Raw genomic sequence first — 20,784 nt, forward strand, 5'->3', positions numbered from 1 at the left:
ACAGCACTGCCTGCTGGTCAATGCTGGGAACTGCGCTCTAGTGAATCAATGAAATGACTGAAATTCCATAACATCCCAACTCCAGCTAAAACGTGCACAGTGTGTATGCACACATCTTATGCAGATGACCGTATGCATTCTCATACTGCTTCCAGCTGCTCTATCAGTGTGTAACTTCTTATTGGATTATCTTTTTTTCTGGCCGACATCCCCTTCAATGGCAGGCAATAGCCTATAGCTGACTAAATGTAAAAGCACAGTACTAAACTTTGAGCGGTGCCAGTTTGCACACTATGGGGCAATTATAGACAAAACGCGTAGGTTTAACTGCCTCACAGGGACATGCCATAATACTGCTCTGCCCAGGTTTGAATGGAGGCATGGACACAGCGACTGTAAATCACATCCCCCCCCCCCCCCCCTCTCTCTCTCTCTCTCTCTCTCTCTCTCTCTCTCTCTCTCTCTCTCTCTCTCTCTCTCTCTCTCTCTCTCTCTCTCTCTCTCTCTCTCTCTCTCTCTCTCTCTCTCTCTCTCTCTCTCTCTCTTTCTCCCGCCCCCCTCTCCTGTCGCTACCTCAGGAGTTTGAATGAGTTTGGATGAGCGACGCTCTCCCACTTTTTCCTCTCGCTCTTTCTAGTCGCTCCTCCTTATACCCCCCAAACCAACGTTGTAACCCGGTAAAAGGGGTTTGGGAGCCGCAGAAGCCATATAGGAGGCTTCAGACACACACAGCCGTCTGGAAGGCATTAGACAGCAGTGACAGAGAGACTTTTGGCCACTTCTCTGCTCTGTGTAACCTGGATGCCTGGGGAACCTATAGACAAACTATCCTACAAGCCCCTCAAGACAGCAGCAAACATACAAATGATCTGATTCATATTTTATTCACTCCTGGAACCTTTTTCTTTTTTTTTTATCTCGTCTCAATCCAAAGTGGGTGACTTTTTAAAAAAACTTTTAAAAATATGAATGAAAACGTCAGAAGTTGATGGAGAAAAATATCTATCATTTTTGCATAGTTTACTTTTTATTTATACTTTTTTATATGAATGATGATGCCAAAGTTGACTGACATGATGTTCGTGTTTGTATACCTAAGAAGCCTGCGGTGTACTGTGAATGACTGCGGACAGACTGTTAGAAACTAGAGACGACAAGCAGTCGTGAATAACTTTGAGCATCCAGCTGAGCAAATTTAGAGGAACGTGCGCCTGAATCTGATTTTTTTTTCTTGTTAATGAGGACCACTTTCAGCGGATTCATGAGACCCATTACTGCACAAGTGTCCTTTCAAACTTTGCCGAGACTTTTTCTCCCTGTGGAGCGGTACCAGAGCTGCCGGAGCTGACCGCATCCTTTTTCAAGGACGAACGAGAGGACAGCTGCTTCAAGGTAGGCGGACAGTGATTTTTGGTCTGGTAACTCTGTAGCCTGTTTGACAGTCTGATAAGAAGCAAGTCGTATTTAGCCATTAGTAGTTTAGATTTTTTTTTTTGCATTTTTGTTTGATTTTGAAATGTTGATGCTCAAAACTTTGAGATTTATTTCATGATTTCTAACGTCAATGCTCAAGAAAAGCAGTGATGCTTTAAGTTGGAAAAATGCCAGCTGTCAAAATAGTCGATTTTCTTTCTCTTCATGCGCCTGAGCTTGTGCGTAAAAAGAAAAAAAGAAAGTGTGCGTAAAACGGGAATAGCGTCTCTGAAATTATTAAAATGTTTTTCTTGTCCTCAACATCTGTTAGAAACTTTATTTAATTCCATTATATTAAAACTGAAATTTGTGCTTAAAAAGATGAATTTGTCCTGTCCAGCAGTGCCAGCTGTGGACAGGACAAAAAAATCCGTTCCAGATTAGCCCTCTAATCATATAAATCGTTGCTGAGCAGTCACCATAACCTGCGAATAAACTAAAGTGATGACGTCGCAAGAAGGACGTCATTCTTTGAGGGGCTGTTAGCCAATGGGATGGACTTGGACACGTTCAGCGTGCCTCGTGGTTGGAGCGCGTAATTTGATGCGTAATATGAAAGACCGGTATTTGTCCACATGTCAACACTAAATAGCTTTTACGTTGTAGATCATGGTTAAGTAAATGTTGATAGTAATGAACTTTGAGTGACATATACCTCACTTCAGATCTTGTACTATAGATCAGAAATGTATTGGCCCGGATCCATCTAAAAATGAAGACAGTGCCATCTTGACACAGTGCCCGTAGGGTGTAATGTATGCAGCTGTCTTGCTTGCGGTTGGCACAATAACTTCCTCACACACCCACAACATACATTACACTTAAATCACAAAATGCAAATTAGCTGTCAGAGTCCTTGGACATACTCTCTTCCTCTATCAGCCTACTCTGACATCTCATTGGGCAGATGGCTTATATTACACCCACACAAGAAATGCCAATCTGTGAGTTGGATGTCTGAGCATTCCTAATATTCATCAGGAATAATGTGCAGTGCAGTTCTGTATCCTACACGCGGAATCTTGTACTTCCCACTGACCTGGTTTATCTCTTCATGAGGGACTTAAGGGTTCACACAGTGCAAGCTGAAGCCATCGTGCTAGCCTCCTGTGAGAAGCCATGAAGCATTTAGTCTACTGTCACAGTTGATGTATCACTGAGAGATGTTCAATGTATCTTGGTATACTGATGGAGTAACAGGAACCAGGTGCTGTTAATCCACCATCAAGTGCAGTGTTTTTGTGCAGTATAACCATTGTTAAATGCTATACGGTTTGTAGTTTATAATTGATTTAAAATAGAAAAAGTAAAATTTGAAAATTGTATATTCAGAACACATGTCATTTTGTATAAACAGTGCATGTGTGGACCTCCTGCCAATGCACACATGTACCCAGACTAGTAGCAACATACTGTTCCTAATCTCATCTGCCCTCCGGGGAGTTCCTCTGTTGAGCGTAGGGCTCAGTGTGCTACAGTGAGGAAGGCAATCTCCAAATCTTTAGAGCCTGGTAGAGGAACATTAAAACCTAATACAGAGATTTCATTCTTATGTGCAGCAATGTGGGCAGCCCATGATGGCGACAGTTTTTATTTATGCTTTATAAGAAAAGTACCTTTCTGTGAACACTTTTAACGGGTGACATAGTCATGCGGTCTGCTGCGGGCTCATCACTGCTACAGGATGTTCTTCTGCACAGCGCCCAGAGTATAGTTTACTGCTCAACAGAGGCAGGCATTCCATGGCTGGCCTCCATTAGGGCTCCCAACTGGTCTCACGTGCCATTACTGTTCACAGCAAGGGTCCCTCAGTCGGTAAGGCCCAGGGGCTGCCAAAGTAGAACTAGAGAAGTTAGAAGAGAGTGCATACTGTATGTTGGAGCCCCTCCCAAAACAAAAAAAAACACAACTCCAACCCCACCACCTACCTCATCCATTCTGCTCTATCCATGCCACAGTTTTTTCCAGGTTCCCCATCTGTAAAGTAGCAGTGAAGGGGCACAACAGCTAGCCAGTAAAAGTCAACATTTGGATGTTGCGTGAGGTTTTGAGTTAGATTCCCACTACCTCACACTGTGTCACAGAGTCTCACAGGGGAGGGCTGATGTCAATGCTAATACATAGGTGTATAGTTACAAAATATCATAAAGTTACACGGGGGCTGTGTAAAGTAAGCTGTGTTTCAGTAGCTGCACACAAGACATTTTTGGATCCCACATATTTCCATTGTTATTGATAATATGACTTTTCATAAATCATGGAAAAGCTTGGATGACATGAGGGGTCAGCAATGTCAAATCTAAATCATGTTAATATAATTGTTTTCCTTTACATGTCTTTACTTTTATCCGTTCAGGCTGGTTATGGGTTTCTATTTCTTCAGTTATCTCTTAGCTGTGATGATACCGAGTGCTGGAATAGAATCGTCTACCATGCCAGTTAGCCAGGTTATTTTAGGGGCACCAACCGTCTGCAGTCAGATAAGGTTAAGTGTTGGATCAATGGGAGATAAAGAGACATGTTGGATTCAGAAACTTTGTGTTGCCTTCAGGAAGCAGGAGAAACCAAAGAGAAGCTTTGTTTCACTATGATACATGGAGAAGAAACCCAAACAAATAGTCAGACAGAGGAGTGGCTGTAGGGGGAGGCCTTCTCAACTCAGCCGCATCTGTAATTTGGCTGAAAATCTTGGAGCCTGCCACAGTGGCCTACATCCAGTGCCTCAGCTGGCAGTGGACTGCGCCAAGTCAGCCAACGTGTCTTCATCTATGCTCCTCTTTTTGGCATCTTTTGGCATTTCTCCCTCCCTCCCTCCCTCTCTCACTCACTTCCTTCCAACCCACTTTCCCCCTTCCCTCACTCCATACTGTAGTCCTCTACCTCTTCTGAAGTTTCCTTTTTCTCTCTCTCTCTCTCTCTCTCTCTCTCTCTCTCTCTCTCTCTCTCTCTCTCTCTCTCTCTCTCTCTATTTTCTCCTTCACACCTTCTCTGTAGTTCCTTGCGTCCATTCACAAAATGATGAGTCAAAAGGATGAAGCCATGCCAAAATACCAATCATCATAGCTCGGCCTGAGAAACTGAGAATGTATATACCACAATGTTTTTTTTCCATTTAATTCCTGCTGTCTGGGGGTACGAGCAGGAAATGATGCACCGCGAAGAAGCCCCATGTGCAGTAATTCAGAACACTCCACACACGGATGTTTTTTGTTCTTTGTTCTTGTGCCAGTTTGGAGCGTTATCACACCTGAATCTAATAGCTCACAGACAGAGAGGAAATAAAGAGACAGCGGAGGATGTAGCGAAAGTGGGGGGGGGGGGGGGGTAGTAAAGTAAAAGCCTACTCCATTGTGATGTCGTTACGTTGCACCCTTGCCAGCTGTGGCCCATGCCTATCCACCTGATTCCAATCATGTTTAGGAGTGGTGCGGTGTATAGCTCAGTGGGTGGTGTTTTGCTGTTCGGCTCTGCTTCTTATAATGGCAAACTCCTCCCACAACAAGAACACAACATGACCACATGGCGGCTTTATGAGAGGAAGCAGGAAGAGGTGGAGAAAGAGGAGGAGTGACAGCGTAGTGGCGGTGACTTTGAAAACTGCCATGACCTTTCAGAGGGGTTTGGTTACGTTCCAGATACCCACTTAAAAAGGTGGATTCAGCGTTTTTTCTTGAGAATTATTCTTGTCAAAATCCAGTGTTTATACACAGATATCTAGCTAGCTACGGTTGGCCCATTTTGTTTATATACCCTTTGTTTACATACCAGTTAACAGAGCCTCCACTGAATATTAACACCTGACTTTTTTTTTTCAGCGCATACACAGTATGGACAGGTATCATACCTTGAGGGGATATTCACTGATTTTGTTACCAAGCGTTCTCCAGAATTGCTGACTGCACCTTCATGTTGCTAAGATTGATTCCAATTGAAATATCAACACTTTGAATCACTCACATATTGGACCTTGTATTTGAATGCAGCTCAAGAAAGCTGTGTGTGTGTGTGTTAAGTGTGTTGCGCCAAAGTATGCAGACTTTCCCAGCCACTCCTTCTCGTCTGCCTCATCCTCTGCATCTGCAACAATCGTCATGAGGGCCATCTTCTCTTTTAATGCTTTTTAAATACGTCCTGGCTTTTTCGAACCCTGCCCTGCCCAGCTCTCTCTCTCTCTCTCTCTCTCTCTCTCTCTCTCTCTCTCTCTCTCTCTCTCTCTCTCATACACACACTCACACTCACAGTCACACACACACAAACAAACACACACACCGCACACGCACACGCACACACACACACACACACACACACACACACACACCGCACACGTACATGCACACACACCACACCATGTCCTCAGGGGGCACTACTGTATGTATCTCCATTTTTGCATGTGTGCGTTCCCTGTTGGCAGAACATCATGCATCTGAGATTTCAAAGGTGTGTACGACCTCAGAGGGTCTGGTTTCTCCATACTGCCTTGGTGATAACGTCACCTTTGTCATATATTTATTCAAGGGATCAACACTGAGAGAGCTTTTTTTGCAAACCATAAATATCATGAATGTATTTTATTGAGCGTGTATCTCTTGTAGACAGACATAACGACGGTGTCACAAACCTGTCCTGAATGAAAGCTCTTTCTCAGTGTTATACTGTATTCCCAAAGTGTAACAGGCACAGGTGTGTGCTAGCTCACTCTACAGCACAACTTTGAAGTTTGATTTGTGAATAGTGCTCAGCTGTCCACAGACGCGCATTTGTGAATGCTACACTCCCAGCCGGTCACTGCTGAGTCACACAATAGAATAAAGATGTATACGCTTAATGTTATTTTAGCTCCACACAGAGCGGCAAAATGTCTGTTTTGGCTCTGCTTCAGAACTATACTGCCTGTACAGAACATATAGTAACGGCACACACAAATCACATCCACCTGTGGTGCGTACTGTATAGACACACACACACACTCTTGGCAGGTCTTGTTATATTTTACGCTAAATCAGAGGCCTTGGAGCTGGGATTCCACTGCTCTCCAGTGAGTTAAGTCCAACCATCTCTTCCTCTCTATGGCACACATACAGTACATTCTACACACGCAAATGCACACACACACCTCTTCCTGTGTGCATGTAAGCACAATGTGCTACACACACAAACACACACACAGACACACACACACACACACACACACGCACACGCACACGCACAAACACAAATACACACACACACACACACACACACACACACACACACACACACACAGCATACTAGCTCACACATATGAATTCATGGCCAGCGTTCAGCAGTAACAGCGAGACTTAATGACATTCCCATTTATCCAGACTAGCCACATATACTGTATATCTGAAATCTATTCACAGTTATGCAACTTAGACAAGAGTTATTACAGCAAGCAGTGCATTCTCTGGACTATACTAAATCACTTATTATTCTTGAGAACCAAAATGGGTCCCAGAGATATTTCATTTGATTCCCCATGTACCAGGAACACTAAAGTGCTTAATGTGAGACTTCAGTTCAATGTGATTGGATGTAAGATAGATGAATTCCTCTTATAACACTGTATACCAGAGGCAATAACATTTAATTAATAACTTTGCATTGGCCCACAATATGCAGTTGAACTATTGTAAGGATTGCCTGAATGGATATTCCTTATCCCCTGAGGAGGAGTTCCACCGACTTTGTGGACTAAATATTAGAAAAAACAATATTACAATCGGCCTCAACTATACTTTGTGTTTAGTTCTCGTATGTTAACATGCAATGGTGCTGGGCATTTTCCCAAATAGTTAAGGTATTCAAACAAGTTACCTTTACCCCAATAAACAATGGTTCAGCATTGAAGCTGCTGCCACTCTTGAAAGACCTATCCGATTGTTTCGACGATTAAATCTTACTGAAACAAAGACTAATCGTTTGTTTTAACCAGGGGGATTGACACAACTCACTCATTGACCTCTCTGCTAAAACTCCATCTTTTCTCCATCCGCGTAATACCTAACATTATTGGAATAATATCTCTTGAGTTGAGAGAGCCAGTGGGAGTTTTTTACTCAAGAGACTGTCCATGATGTCATAGTGAGACGGCCAAAGCATCCAACCCAAGGTCACCATGCACACACACCCAGACACACGACAAAGGCCAAGAGATAGTTGGGGGGGGGGGGGTTAGACCGCTCGCATGAGCCAAGCTACAAAAAACAAACAGAAAGCTAAATGGTGATGTCATTCACACGTGCTAATGACACCTTCCACTCGCACACGCAACTCATCTACCGACGTGCGTAGATAGATGTAGCCTACTACACATTACTCCAAAGTGAAAACATCCATGAGTGTGGATGACACCTTCACTCTGACAGACACTCCTCTGATTAGAGGCTTTATCTGGGCCACCATCATGTTCCAACGACCGTCACAATTGATTTCTTAATCTGTAGTTAATCCTCCTGCAGTCTGAGCTAATTCATTAGTCAGGCCCTATGCATGGGATCACACGCCCATGAGGGGTTAAGAGATGCTACGAAGAGCACAGCATTCTAACAAGTGGCAGTGTCTGAGCTGTGTGTCCTTTCTGTACCGAATCACTGTAGAATTCACAAAGCTGACAGTCAGTGCGGTTTCATGCAGACTCATAATTATGAGTGGCAAATTCGGTATATGTCTTAATCCAATCTAGTTGTCCCATTGAAACGCACTGAGTGTTTGAAGGCATTGTATTAAAGTCATGGTCCACAGTGCCTACACCTGAATTGAATTTCACACTTTTCATTTTGACCACAAACTTTGAACTGGCATGGAGCAAGCATTTCATGTCAGTAAAGTGGGGATCACAAGTCCTGCCATGGAGGTAACCATTTGTGATAACTTTCCATCTTAGCATCCAAAGATTGTCCCTCGACATAACCTACCTCAACATTCATAATTCATTGGCACTTGATTGGCACATTTTAGTGAATCATGTGTTCTCCTAAGTTTCTCCTGAGTTCATTCAAAGGTTACTGCGGGGAGAAAGGGTGAAAATAGTTTTTTTTGCTATACGACCTAATATAGATGTGAAACATTATACCCACAAACTAAAGGAGGTCTATAAGGTGAACCGCTCGGCTTAACGCGATTACAAATGTGTATTTTTACAGACAAGCTCCTCTTGCTCTCTCTCTCTCATAATAAGCTTTTATGCGTGCTTATGTGTGCATATATATAGTGTGTGTGTCAGGGGTCTTGTAAATGCTGGGCTGATGTTAAGAGGCTTGCCACGTGCCTGAGGAGGCCTGCTGCACTGGTTTGTGGCCTTCTCATCCAAGGATCTGATGAACAAGGCATTATGTCTTAGCCAAGGGGTGTGTGTTCGTGCTCCCCTCTCCCTTAGCTCAGCTTCACGTCTACTCTCTCTGTGTCCCTTGTCTTTCTCTCACAGTGTTTCTGGGTCTATACTTTTCTTTGCTTATTATCTATTTTAACCGACTTTCCTTTCATTCTTTCTCTCTGGCTATGCCTACCTTGCCGCCGATAATACTCGCTTTAGAGTCTCTCTTTTTCTCAGTCTCACTCTCTCTCTCTCTCTCTCTCTCTCTCTCTCTATCCCTCCCTCCCTCCCTCTCTCTCTCTCTCTCTCTCTCTCTCTCTCTCTCTATCCCTCCCTCCCTCCCTCTCTCTGTCTTGTGTGTTTAGGTGTGGTGTGGAGAACTTTTTGCCAAATCACAAACACTGCTTGGCTTTGAACACTCTCCTTTTTGAGAACTGTATTGCTTGCATATACTGCATCTTTATTTTGTTGATCAATTAACATGCCTAGATGTTTATTATGCTGAACTAATAGGAATCATTTGTTCAGACCAAACACTATTTCAGAGTTTAACATATTTACAATCCTGTCAACGTGTCAAAATGATATTACACAAGAGGGCACCCCACTGACTCAGCGACAAGATGGGTTATTTTGACCTTCACAAACCCCCTTGCGATGCTATGCCCAAAAAAAGCTTCATTATGTGTGGAGTGATACAATGTCATATACCCCCCCCCCTCTCTCTTAACTGTACATCTTTATCTTCATTTGGCCTATCTATTTAATCCTTTAAAAGATTTTCTGGTCACACTTTTTACGGGGAGTCACAGAGGAGGAGAAGCACACGTGCAGCTTTTTTCGAAAATGTAAAAAGCTCTTGTCTTCTTCTTCCCACGGAGATATAAACAGATGACATCACAGGGTGGTCCGCTCTGCGTTGAGCCGAGCTGAGCCACGTTGAGTGGGTCTCCGTTGGTCTGCCAAACAGATGGCGCTAGCAACATAATGAGGGCTGGAAACAAACTTCAGGAGCCTCAAGACTCAAGATTTTGTTCAGCATGGCTTTTCATAAAAGACGGTCTGTCGCTCTGAGTTTTGACACAAAAAAAGCAAGGGATGTTCTTCACTTGTCCCCACATAAACACAGAGAATGATCGTTTTGGGTCTAGAGTTCCTTTTAATAGGATCCTTGCCCGAAAAACCTTTTGAGGGCCCCCTTTACAAAACAAGAGAGAAAAAACTAAATATCTTAATAGTTTCTCCCGGGCATTTAGAGATCACTCGGAGTTCCCGGGGCCGCCAGCCTGTTGGTTAATTAGGTCAAGAAATCTTGTAATGCGCGCCCACCCACCCACAGTATAGGAGAGGTTGGAACAATCGGCCACTCACAACTGTCTGGCATTTAAACAGGGAGGGGTAGAGGGAAAGAGAGGGGGAGGGAGGGTGTTAAAACAAGGGGGGAGAAACTTCACTGCCTTCTCCACCCGGGTTTGTTGTAATAGAACAAGTATGGGGAAAAAAGCTGTGAATAAGCATTTTTCATGTGGCTGTCATCAAAGCTTAACACATTCTACTTTCAGTGTTTTACGATGTTGGTTATTGTTGACTGCAGATACTTTTTCACCTTTCCTCTCCATGTTTGCAGAAATAATCACTTACTTCATGTTATGATAGATTCATTTCTCTTCCAAATGAACTCAATATATCCCCTTTTTTTCTCCACACTCTGTCCCTATAGATGAAGTGTGGGAAAGCCCTCACCTACCTGCGGATAGTCGGGACCACCATGTTCGGGGTGTCCCTGCTGGTGGGCATCTCCACGGCTTACATCATGGGCTACCAGTTCGTCAGCACGGCCCACAACCACCTGTCCTTTGGCCTGTACGGAGCCATCTTGGTGGTCCACCTCATCATCCAGAGCCTCTTTGCGGTCTTGGAGCATAGAAACATGCGGCGGTCCTTAGAGACGCCCATCAAACTCAACAAGTCCTTGGCGCTGTGCATCGCGGCGTATCAAGAGGACCCCAGCTACCTGAAGAAGTGCCTGGTGTCGGTCAAACGGCTGACCTACCCGGGGATCAAAGTCATCATGGTGATCGATGGGAACGCGGACGACGACCTGTACATGATGGAGATCTTCAAGGAGATCATGGGACGGGAGAGGTCGGCCACGTACGTCTGGCGGAGCAACTATCACTTCAGAGGGCCGGGGGAGACGGACGAGAGCTACAACGAGAGCTGCCAGCACGTCGCCAAGCTGGTGCTCAACAACAAGTGTGTGTGCATCATGCAGAAGTGGGGAGGCAAGAGAGAGGTCATGTACACGGCCTTCAAGGCACTGGGCAGAAGTGTGGACTATGTGCAGGTGAGTCAGTGTATAAGTGGATTGTAATAGCAGGGTGTAGAAGGTGGAGGGTACGGTTTGTTATCCAAAACTGTTTTTGTCGAAAGCGCTAGGGTCAGGGCGGCTGAGCACTCGCTCTGAGCGCCAAATAGCTCCGCAAATAGTTAAAATATCAACAAGGGTTCTCTGTAAACCGTATACACCACCTTTAAATGCAAAAGGGTAAAACAAATAGGAAGAGTGACAAAATTAATGGGGGAAGGAGAAGTATCAAAAGTGCAAAGTATATATTATTAGGCTATATAACTGCTAAAATATTAAGTATGTGCCCGCATATTGTTGTAGATGAACACACACACACGCACGCACGCACGCACGCACACACACACACACACACACACACACACACACACACACACACACAGGTAAGACGAGGACAGTTGACATCCGTGTGAACTGAAGATAGAGTGAAAGGGAAGAGAGAGAGAGAGATGGAGAAAGAGATGGCAGGAGAGGGAAGGGGGACTCTGCCAAACTAAACATGGGGTCCACAAAGAGTCTTTTGTGTTTCTTTTAGACGGACGGTGGCTGTGCGCATCGTGTTGTGAAGTGTAGCGTGAAGCAGGCGAGTAGCAGTAGCTGATGTCAAAGTGTAAGAACAGATCTGTTTCACATAGCTCAGTGTTACATCATCTACATGAGTGCAAGTCAGAGTCAGGGCCCAAAACTTTGTCGTTTGTTTTGTTGGCTTTTTAAATGGCCTGACGTTTAACTTGATTACGAGATACATTTCCCGCCGGGTTGAGAGCTATATGGAATTCAATGAAATACTGTTGCCATTCAAACAAAAATAATCTCAGTGTATTTAATGACACTTCAATTGTATCTTGGGAGAAGCCAGTTCCCGAGGGTGTTTGGCTGGCTACCACAGTCCCAGTAATGCTAACATCGCGTGGTGGTGTGGATTGAAATATATACAAGAGCTAAAAACATTAACCACACTGGCCAAGCTTGGCAAAACACGCACTGATGAAGTACCAGGAAACCTGTTTTTATCCTGCAGGAGCCGTAAATGTTAATAGAAATATGGGCTGTTCTGTATATATGGTCATGAGGCAAGAATTATTTTCCACCAAAGCGAAAAACAATGTTACTTTTGAAGTAACATATTGTATCTGTCACAAATTAAAAAAAAGTTGAAGTCATAAGCAATAAATCCCGCTCAATGCAACACATGCAATGGTTTTGCTACTTGTGTCCACAGTGGCTCCTCTTCAGCAAAAGTGAAATAGACTAGCTTTAACTTACAATTTGAAGGGTGGTGTAATCACATGCTGTAGTTCGGTCTATAAATGTATCTGAAATCTATTAAATCACCTAAATAGAGCCATTCATTGCACTTTCATATGACATATTTGAATGAATTATTGAGTTCAACTAAAACTCTTCCAAGAGTAAGATAATTTTTTTACAGCTAGCGAGTACTACGATACTATTTGGCCGAGATAGGTCCAATAAATCAGCAGACTCCAATCATCCTTGGGGCCTGCTAATTCATTGGACCCATCTCAGCCAAATACTGTAGTATACACTGATTAGCTGCAAACTGCTTCTCCCTTTAACAACTTAACAATTATCTTGCACTGGGCAAAATCTCACAAGCGTCACTAAACATTAGCAGGTGCTGCACTATTGTTTTGTTTGATACTATGCAGATTACTTCTGGAGTTTTTCTGTTACTGGACATATAGTTCACCAGGCCATGACCAACCACGTCTATATTAATGTACTCTGTAACACCTTGATGTATCTACATTTTGTAGTATTCAACGCATCTGTTGCAAAGTGCATTAGCTCATTCTCTGTGGTGTTGGCCGTGGGGTATAAGATTTGCTAGTAAAAACACAAGCTTCTTTAAAAAAAGAGAGCTTTCTAATTTTTTTAATCCATTGGCTATACAGTTTCTCGCACAAGTTGTTTTTGCTGTTTTCCAGTCTGTGTCAAGTTTCTCTTGATAAACTATTGTACAAACTTGGCAGAAGTATTAAAGTAAATTGACTCTTTTTAAAACAGGCCATTGGCTAAAAGAAAAAAAGTGACATGACGTCATGTTTGTTCTGTAATATTCAGCTGGTGTTTTTACAAAAAGACACCTTGACCAATTGGTAATTCTAAACTGAAAGGTCATTTCTGTTATAACATTAAAGAGTGATTTTAATTAGATAACTTCAGGAAAAACCTGAGCTTTGAACTGTTTGATATGATGCTGTCTAACACCTGCAGGTGGCTGCAGCCTGCATAAAACATCTGGATTAACAGAGTAAATATATAATAACTTACTACAAAACTTCCAGTGATCAAGCCAGTACCCTTCAGCATGAACGGCGGGGAGGAACAGTGCTCCATGCCTTTTTACTAGCTTCAGGCTCTGCCTGCAACAGATGTGCTTTGATACTGTATTAGAGATTTGGCTCTAGGTTTGTTTTCATCATCTGAATTTGTTACTGAAGAAAATGACCATTTATAGAAGAAAATGCAGAGAGCTTATATATAGCAACAGAAAGCTAATGGTTGGCAATATATTATAAAACAGTTACGCTTTGTTGCAGGAGCTTATCCTCTGGCCATATTCAAATCTTAAATTGGATCAACTGTGTTTCACCTGTTCAACACATTCTCTCACCAAATACTTTCAAAAGAAAAAGTGATGACAGACAGACAGGTGGGGATGTGGCACTGAGATAAACAGCACTGGATATAATGATGGCATTACTTATTTTATTGTATTATCTCCCAATATTTTACTATTGTAAGACGTTTTATGTAACAGACAATTCCATTCTGGTGGGTAAAGTAACTGCATATGATCCTAAATCAATCACAACTTTCCTAAGAAACCTCAATTCCGAGGAGTAAATCTCCCAAAGCTGTGTACCTTTTTACAAATACGTTTTGGCCCTGAAACACATGTAATTGACTGTTTATTGTGTGGGTCATCCCCAGGTGTGTGACTCTGACACCATGTTGGACCCAGCATCATCTGTGGAGATGGTGAAGGTTCTGGAGGAAGACCCCATGGTGGGAGGCGTTGGAGGAGATGTTCAGGTTAGTTACACATAAGAATAATAATGTCTTAAGTGACACATTTCACCAACCTAGCATTTCACATCAATTACATTTCTATTAAATGTTCATAATGAAACTTGTTTTTGCCATTCAAATCCTCCCTACAGATTCTAAACAAATACGAGTCGTGGATCTCCTTCCTGAGCAGTGTGCGCTACTGGATGGCCTTCAACATTGAGCGGGCTTGCCAGTCCTACTTTGGTTGCGTGCAGTGCATTAGTGGACCTTTGGGAATGTACCGGAACTCACTCCTACATGAGTTTATGGAAGCCTGGTACAATCAGACTTTCATGGGATCTCACTGCAGCTTTGGGGATGACCGCCATCTCACGAACAGAGTTCTAAGCCTTGGGTATGCGACCAAATATACTGCACGTTCTAAGTGCCTCACTGAGACGCCAATTACATACCTGCGGTGGCTCAATCAACAGACTCGATGGAGTAAGTCATATTTCAGAGAATGGCTGTACAACTCTTTGTGGTTCCACAAACACCATCTATGGATGACTTATGAGGCTGTGATCACAGGCTTCTTCCCCTTTTTTCTCATTGCCACTGCGATCCAGCTCTTCTACCAAGGAAGGCTCTGGAATATTCTCTTGTTTCTACTCATCGTGCAGGCAGTGGCGCTGATCAAGTCGGCATTCGCCAGCTGCCTCAGAGGTAACATTGTCATGGTGTTCATGTCCTTCTACTCTGTACTGTACATGTCAAGCCTGTTGCCAGCCAAAATGTTTGCGATAGCAACAATCAACAAGGCTGGATGGGGGACCTCTGGGAGGAAAACAATAGTGACAAACTTTGTTGGCCTGATTCCTATATCAGTTTGGTTCACCATCCTCTTCATCGGGGTTATCTACACAATAGTCCTACAGACTAGAAAACCCTTTCCTGATTCAGAAAAGATTGTTCTGGTCATAGGGGCAGTCGTCTATGCCAGTTACTGGGTCATACTGTTGAGTTTATATACAGTGCTCATAAATAAGTGTGGCAGGAGGAAAAAGGACACAGAATACGATATGGTGCTGGACGTATAATTTACAGACTACCGTCATCATTTACCACTGAACTCTCTTTGTGGGCTCTGGAGGCAATATTGGTTGACTTGAACGAAAATGGATTTTTTTTTTCAAACTTGAAATGCAAAAACACGCAAATGTTGGTGGCTGCTAGCTATTGCAAGAGTGTCAAGCTTTGTAATATTAGCTACCTCTTTCCCATTTCCACCGGGCTTCAGTGTACCATTTGCAACTAAGCCCATGTAACACCTTCAAATATCTTAAAGTTGAGGTCAAGCTTAAACTACCAGCACCCTGCCATGCTGTCTCCACTGTCAAATGACTGACCAACATCGATAATTACATTACACTATAGATGTTGAAAGAGGTTACCCCTATCACTGTGATTACTGTAACGTGTATCTAAGAGTATCTGTGTGGTCTGTGTGGATCTTCAACAAATGAAAAATCCACATTGAGTTATGTTGCATCTGTTTAATGATTTTGCTCCACAAGTTCAAGGTTCTGCGGGGAATGCAGTGGTTCCAACATTCAACCCTGGTTTACAGACAGTTACAGTATCAATTCACAAGAGAAAGGGTGCAGAAATGGCTTTAAAATAGAAAGCTGCTCTCTTTCTTGTGTTTCACTCATGTCATATGGGAAAGATAATTCCTGATAGCTTTTACAGATGTTGGTTATGTTTTTTTGCCTGACGGTACCATTCTTGATTTGCTGTTCAAAATGAATCCAAACACATCATGTATGTCCAGTATGTTGAATGTGAAATGGTGCCACCTCCATAGAAATGTCCAATTGTGCTTTCAAGACGCTGCAAATCCCTTGTGTTTGAATGTGTAGACCCTTAAAAGTCTTGCTGTTATCCCCAAATGACATGAAGTCAGTTTTTTTTCTCAACGTTTACAAAGTGAAGAATCTCAAACCGATCACTGATTGGTAGATGCAGTCTCCACTGGATCAGGTGACCGGGAGAACATGTGACCAGAAGAGAGATGGTGTATCATTGCTGCTGTGACTGTTAGATTTTTTACAGAAACAATGACATTAGTTTATGTTTTTTTAAATATGAATGATAGTTGTTTGTGTTTTGCAAAAGTTTTTACGCTATACTTGTTAATGTATTTCTTTCTACCAAGTTAAATGATAACCACCAAGTAGACATGGTGAACATGTTCCAATCCAAAGACTATGGTGTGTACCTTCCATGTGCCTTTGACGTCTCCCTTTATTCTCATACTGTATTAAGGGTAACGAGGCTGTATCTCTCTGCTTCCTTGCACTCTGGTAAAAGACTTGCATGGGAAAGAGCAAATTTGAGATGGTATCACATAAGGTATCAAATGGGATAAACGTACTACCTGATAACAGACAATGTGGATAAAGGGCGCTGGGTGGAAGGGAACAATGTTTTTGGAATGCTACAAGTCCTGTGTTTGCTATGGACGACCAGGAGCCGACATGAGTTTAATTCTTATGCACTTTTATGTCTCTCCTGTGGTCCAGCGTGATGCTTGACCTAATCAAGATGAAATACCTCAGTGGTTCTTTTTGCATTGCATCAAGGCATCAGGATGCCCTCCAAAGACTGATGCATTCTGAAGGTCTCAAGTAATTTATGATCTGTTTATGATAATGAATATAAACGCGTCCTTTTTTTTATACGCAGTTCCTTATTAGGTCAAAGCTGGATTTCTCTGCCTTGTCGGCCCTTTGCTGTAGCCGTTTACTTATTGCTACCTTGTATTTCAATGCATTTTATATATAGACATTTTTATTGTATTTTCGCCTTGCTACCAAAGATTCCTTTATTTTGACTCATGTTTTTATAAGAAAAATGGGAAAATGTAATTGTTGTGCTTTGAACTGTCCTGACAATGACTTGTATATCTGACCAAACAATGTGAACTTATGAGCTGGGTTTTTTGTCTGCAATAACAATTAAAATGCAATTTGTAGGGATAAGTTATTGATTTCAAGAGAGGCGATGAACCTGTGTTTTTGTACGTAGATAGAAAACCAGCATATTTATGTTTATAGGATTTTGTACTTATTAAGACATCCTCTGGCATACATGTAAACCCCCTAAGGTTTCATATGTCTACACTGCAAACACAATAAATACATTTAGAAATCATTTTTAATATATACAACAAGTTAACTTAATTGCTCTGTTTTATGCAGTGTTGTAACTATATGGAAATGTGCATCCTATGTACCGACAATGAAGCACAGTGAAAACTTTGATCCAAAACATTTCAAAAAGATTTGCACAGAAACATCATCATCATCTGCGTACAATGTGTTTTTTTTTAAAGTTGCGAGGTGCCTTACTGAGCAATTACTGAGTGACATTTTAATACAAGGTCGTGGTTCCATGAATGGGACCAACAATTGAAACATGAGGTTGTTTTCATGCCAAACTTGGGCAGTGTTATCATGAAGCACTTTTGTGTTGTGCCAAATAAAAACTATTGTTTTAATTTGTTGGTGTTGGAGTTTTTTTATTTAGTTTCATTTGATGTATTTGATGCAAGTGTGTTCGTAACACCCATCTTTTCATACACTGCAACTATTGGATGTATCGGGCACCCAGGTGACCCTACCAAGGATGATCAAACCTGGGAATGTCTCCAAGTAAACTTAGACTCCATTGCTTGCTCTTTTTGATCAAAAGCCATCTACAGTATATATGGGGCATTTTCACTTCATCAGTGGCTTTTGTTTATACCTTTTTGCCATTCCCAGGGGATAGCACTTTGCTGAGGGACATACCTTCAAAGCTTCTACACCCCACTCTTCCACTAGGTGCTCAGTATTGGCCTCTTCCCCTCATTGGCTTTCTCCAACCAGGCTTGCCAGAGAACAGTGAGCTTCTGCATGGTGACCACTTGCTTCTTGGATATGTCTCAATTTGAAAGTCAAGGCGAGATACTGCTCCCTCCCATGAGCATAACAGCAACAGTCTATATTCCGAAAGAGCTGTTCGTCTGCCAATAAGGTAGAAAAAATGAAGGGAAAAATATTCTTCATACATTCATTAGCCATTATCCCGTCCCCATCTTTACAATTCGGACTGGAAATAAGCCATGATTAGGCTAGAGTTAAATGACCTAATTTCTCAAGTTAGGCACAAAACACTACATGTTCTTTATTTTATTATCAGCTTTATTTTATTTAATAACATCGCCAATTTTTTCAGAAAAGTTTTCTGAGGAGGAATAAGCACATACTGTACATCTGCCACCTTAAAAGCAGTGCATTCTAAATCATTACGGAAAGTACAATCTTTTTCCAAATAAATAATGGTGCACATGTGAAACGTTGGCAAAAGTTTGTTATTATTTGATTGAATTAATCCACAAAAGACTATGAAAGCCTCACTTTCTAATGGTGGAAACATATCCACTAACAGGCCTCATCTGAGCAGTAATCAAACCTTTCTTTGCTGCTTGTTTGTTATTGGACTTGTCAACTTCTCAGCAAACCAACAAAATACATAAAACCAACATTCAAGTCACAATTCTGATCAAAATTGTACTTGATGTATATGAGTGGTTTATGCACCATTTACAATGAATCTCTAACTTAAAATGCAATTTTTGTGTTTTAACAGAGGACCTGCTGTATGATGCCACATCTGCACATACAAAATGTGAGCCATGGTAAACATGGCCATTGCTGTAATTGTGTCGTCTTTCATTGGATCTCTATTGATTTGAATTTCTGGTGATGGCTGCCTTTTTGTGTGTAGTAGCAGGGGTCATCAGTGCTTTGATAATGACTCATCAATTTCTGTGTATCGGATAATCTTCCATGAAATGCTCTAAAAATTCTCTTGGGAATTAGGAAAGTTAGATTTTTTATTTATACAGGACCCTATGTACAGCACTAGCTTTTAGTTTGGTAAATGCTACCATTTGGATATGAGTGTTCAGCTCCAAGTCGAGTCTGCCCATCTTAATTTTGCCAGAAGTCTCAAGCAGCCAATCCAAGCATGGATTTGGATTCAGAACCCATCCATAACTGGATGTGTTTATGTGTGTCACAATTGGGACTAGAGAGGACAATACGTACACATACGTTTGTAGACTTCAACAATAATGCTGCCCAACATGTGCAAATTTGTAATGTGTAATTTGGGCCGCTGTGATCGCAGTGATTCAGCTGACTGGAAATGACTTGTTGTTGCCAAGGAGTTGATGTTGTCACTGGATAATGTGTGAGCCGAATCAGACGGATATACAGCAGGAGAACAGAGGTCCTTTATCCATCAGTGTATCAGAGGGTGGACGGTTGTCAGGGCAGAAGTAAACTTATTTACTAGAAACACACGCGCGCTCATTCAAACATGTGCACATACTCTCACACACACACACACAAACACAGCATCAAGAAATTGGGTTTGAGGCAAGATGCGTGCTAATGCCGCTAAATTGTTGTCCAAGTCAGACATTAACTCCCTGATTGTGATGTTAATTACCCTGAGAGAAAACTGGTTCTGTTTGTTTGTTTTCACATGCTGCTTGATTCACTGTCAGGCCTTCTCTGCTGGCTTCAATGATGGAAACTTTACATGATCAGCAGCCTTAGATTGACAACGATTAAGGGTCTGAAATTATCTTTCCACTGTTGGTACCAAGTGTTGCCCTGCCATTGCTTTTTGTATATTGTGAAATTATCCATCAACTTTTGGGGATAAGTCTGGCAACAGAAACAAAAGACCAAAACAATGAATTGATCCCGACTAACAACTATAACATACACAGCCAAAGAGTAATATTGCTTTATTCCTCTGTGCCATAGCTCTTTTAGACAATAACTTAGGCCTAGTTTAAAAATGGCTTTGTTTATATAAACAATCCCGTTTCCTGTGTCTCTTGTGTTAGTGTCTCTCAGTGAAGTCATCCCCGTGCACGCAGAAGGAGAATAGCACATGTGGGCAGAGCAGCAGCACAGTTAGAAGCAGCCAGGCCTTTCTCTCAGTGCGTCAGCAGTGAACACCATCACAGTTTCACCTCTGCCAAATGCATTACAGCACTGCGTAGCGCTGTTGCTAGCTAGCTAATGGCTCCCTACTGGCAAACCGTGTCCAGCAGCTGACTGAATCATACCCTGCGCGTCCCTCTCAGCTGGTCTCTACTCTACTGGTCTTAGAGGTGGGAGTCCCTAAAAGCCTAACCTTGACCTGACGTTTAACTACACCGTGACAACAAAGCACTTCACCGGGACACATTGCACAACAGAGTCTTCAACTTTGCACCAATTCACTGACATAAAGTTTTGTTAGCTTCAAAACTCCCGCGTGGCGAAACTAATGTGTTTTGTACGAGTGGGGCCCATAAGCTTGAGAAGATTGTATTTCTGCAACTGAGAACCAAGTTTTTTTTTTTTTTTTTTTTTTTTTTACGAAACTCAAACTGATCAGAAATTACCCATTGCCATAACTGTATGCAAATGAGATAGATAGATAGATAGATAGCTTTATTGTCATATGCACCGTTACAGCA

The 20,784-nt window shown here is 42.2% G+C and overlaps 1 protein-coding gene across 1 annotated transcript; it reads left to right on the top strand.

Moving 5' to 3' along the window:
• The first annotated feature begins 774 nt into the window (after window positions 1–774).
• On the top strand, window positions 775–16,510 carry has2 (hyaluronan synthase 2). Its single transcript, XM_080039217.1, has 4 exons — window positions 775–1,392; window positions 10,527–11,153; window positions 14,136–14,237; window positions 14,366–16,510. Exons 2-4 carry the CDS (start codon window positions 10,527–10,529, stop codon window positions 15,293–15,295), a joined length of 1,659 nt encoding a protein of 552 aa, XP_079895343.1. The 5' UTR covers window positions 775–1,392; the 3' UTR covers window positions 15,296–16,510.
• The last annotated feature ends 4,274 nt before the right edge of the window (window positions 16,511–20,784 follow it).

Source organism: Ammodytes marinus (assembly GCF_949987685.1).
Source record: "Ammodytes marinus genome assembly, chromosome: 13".
NCBI lineage: Eukaryota > Metazoa > Chordata > Actinopteri > Uranoscopiformes > Ammodytidae > Ammodytes > Ammodytes marinus.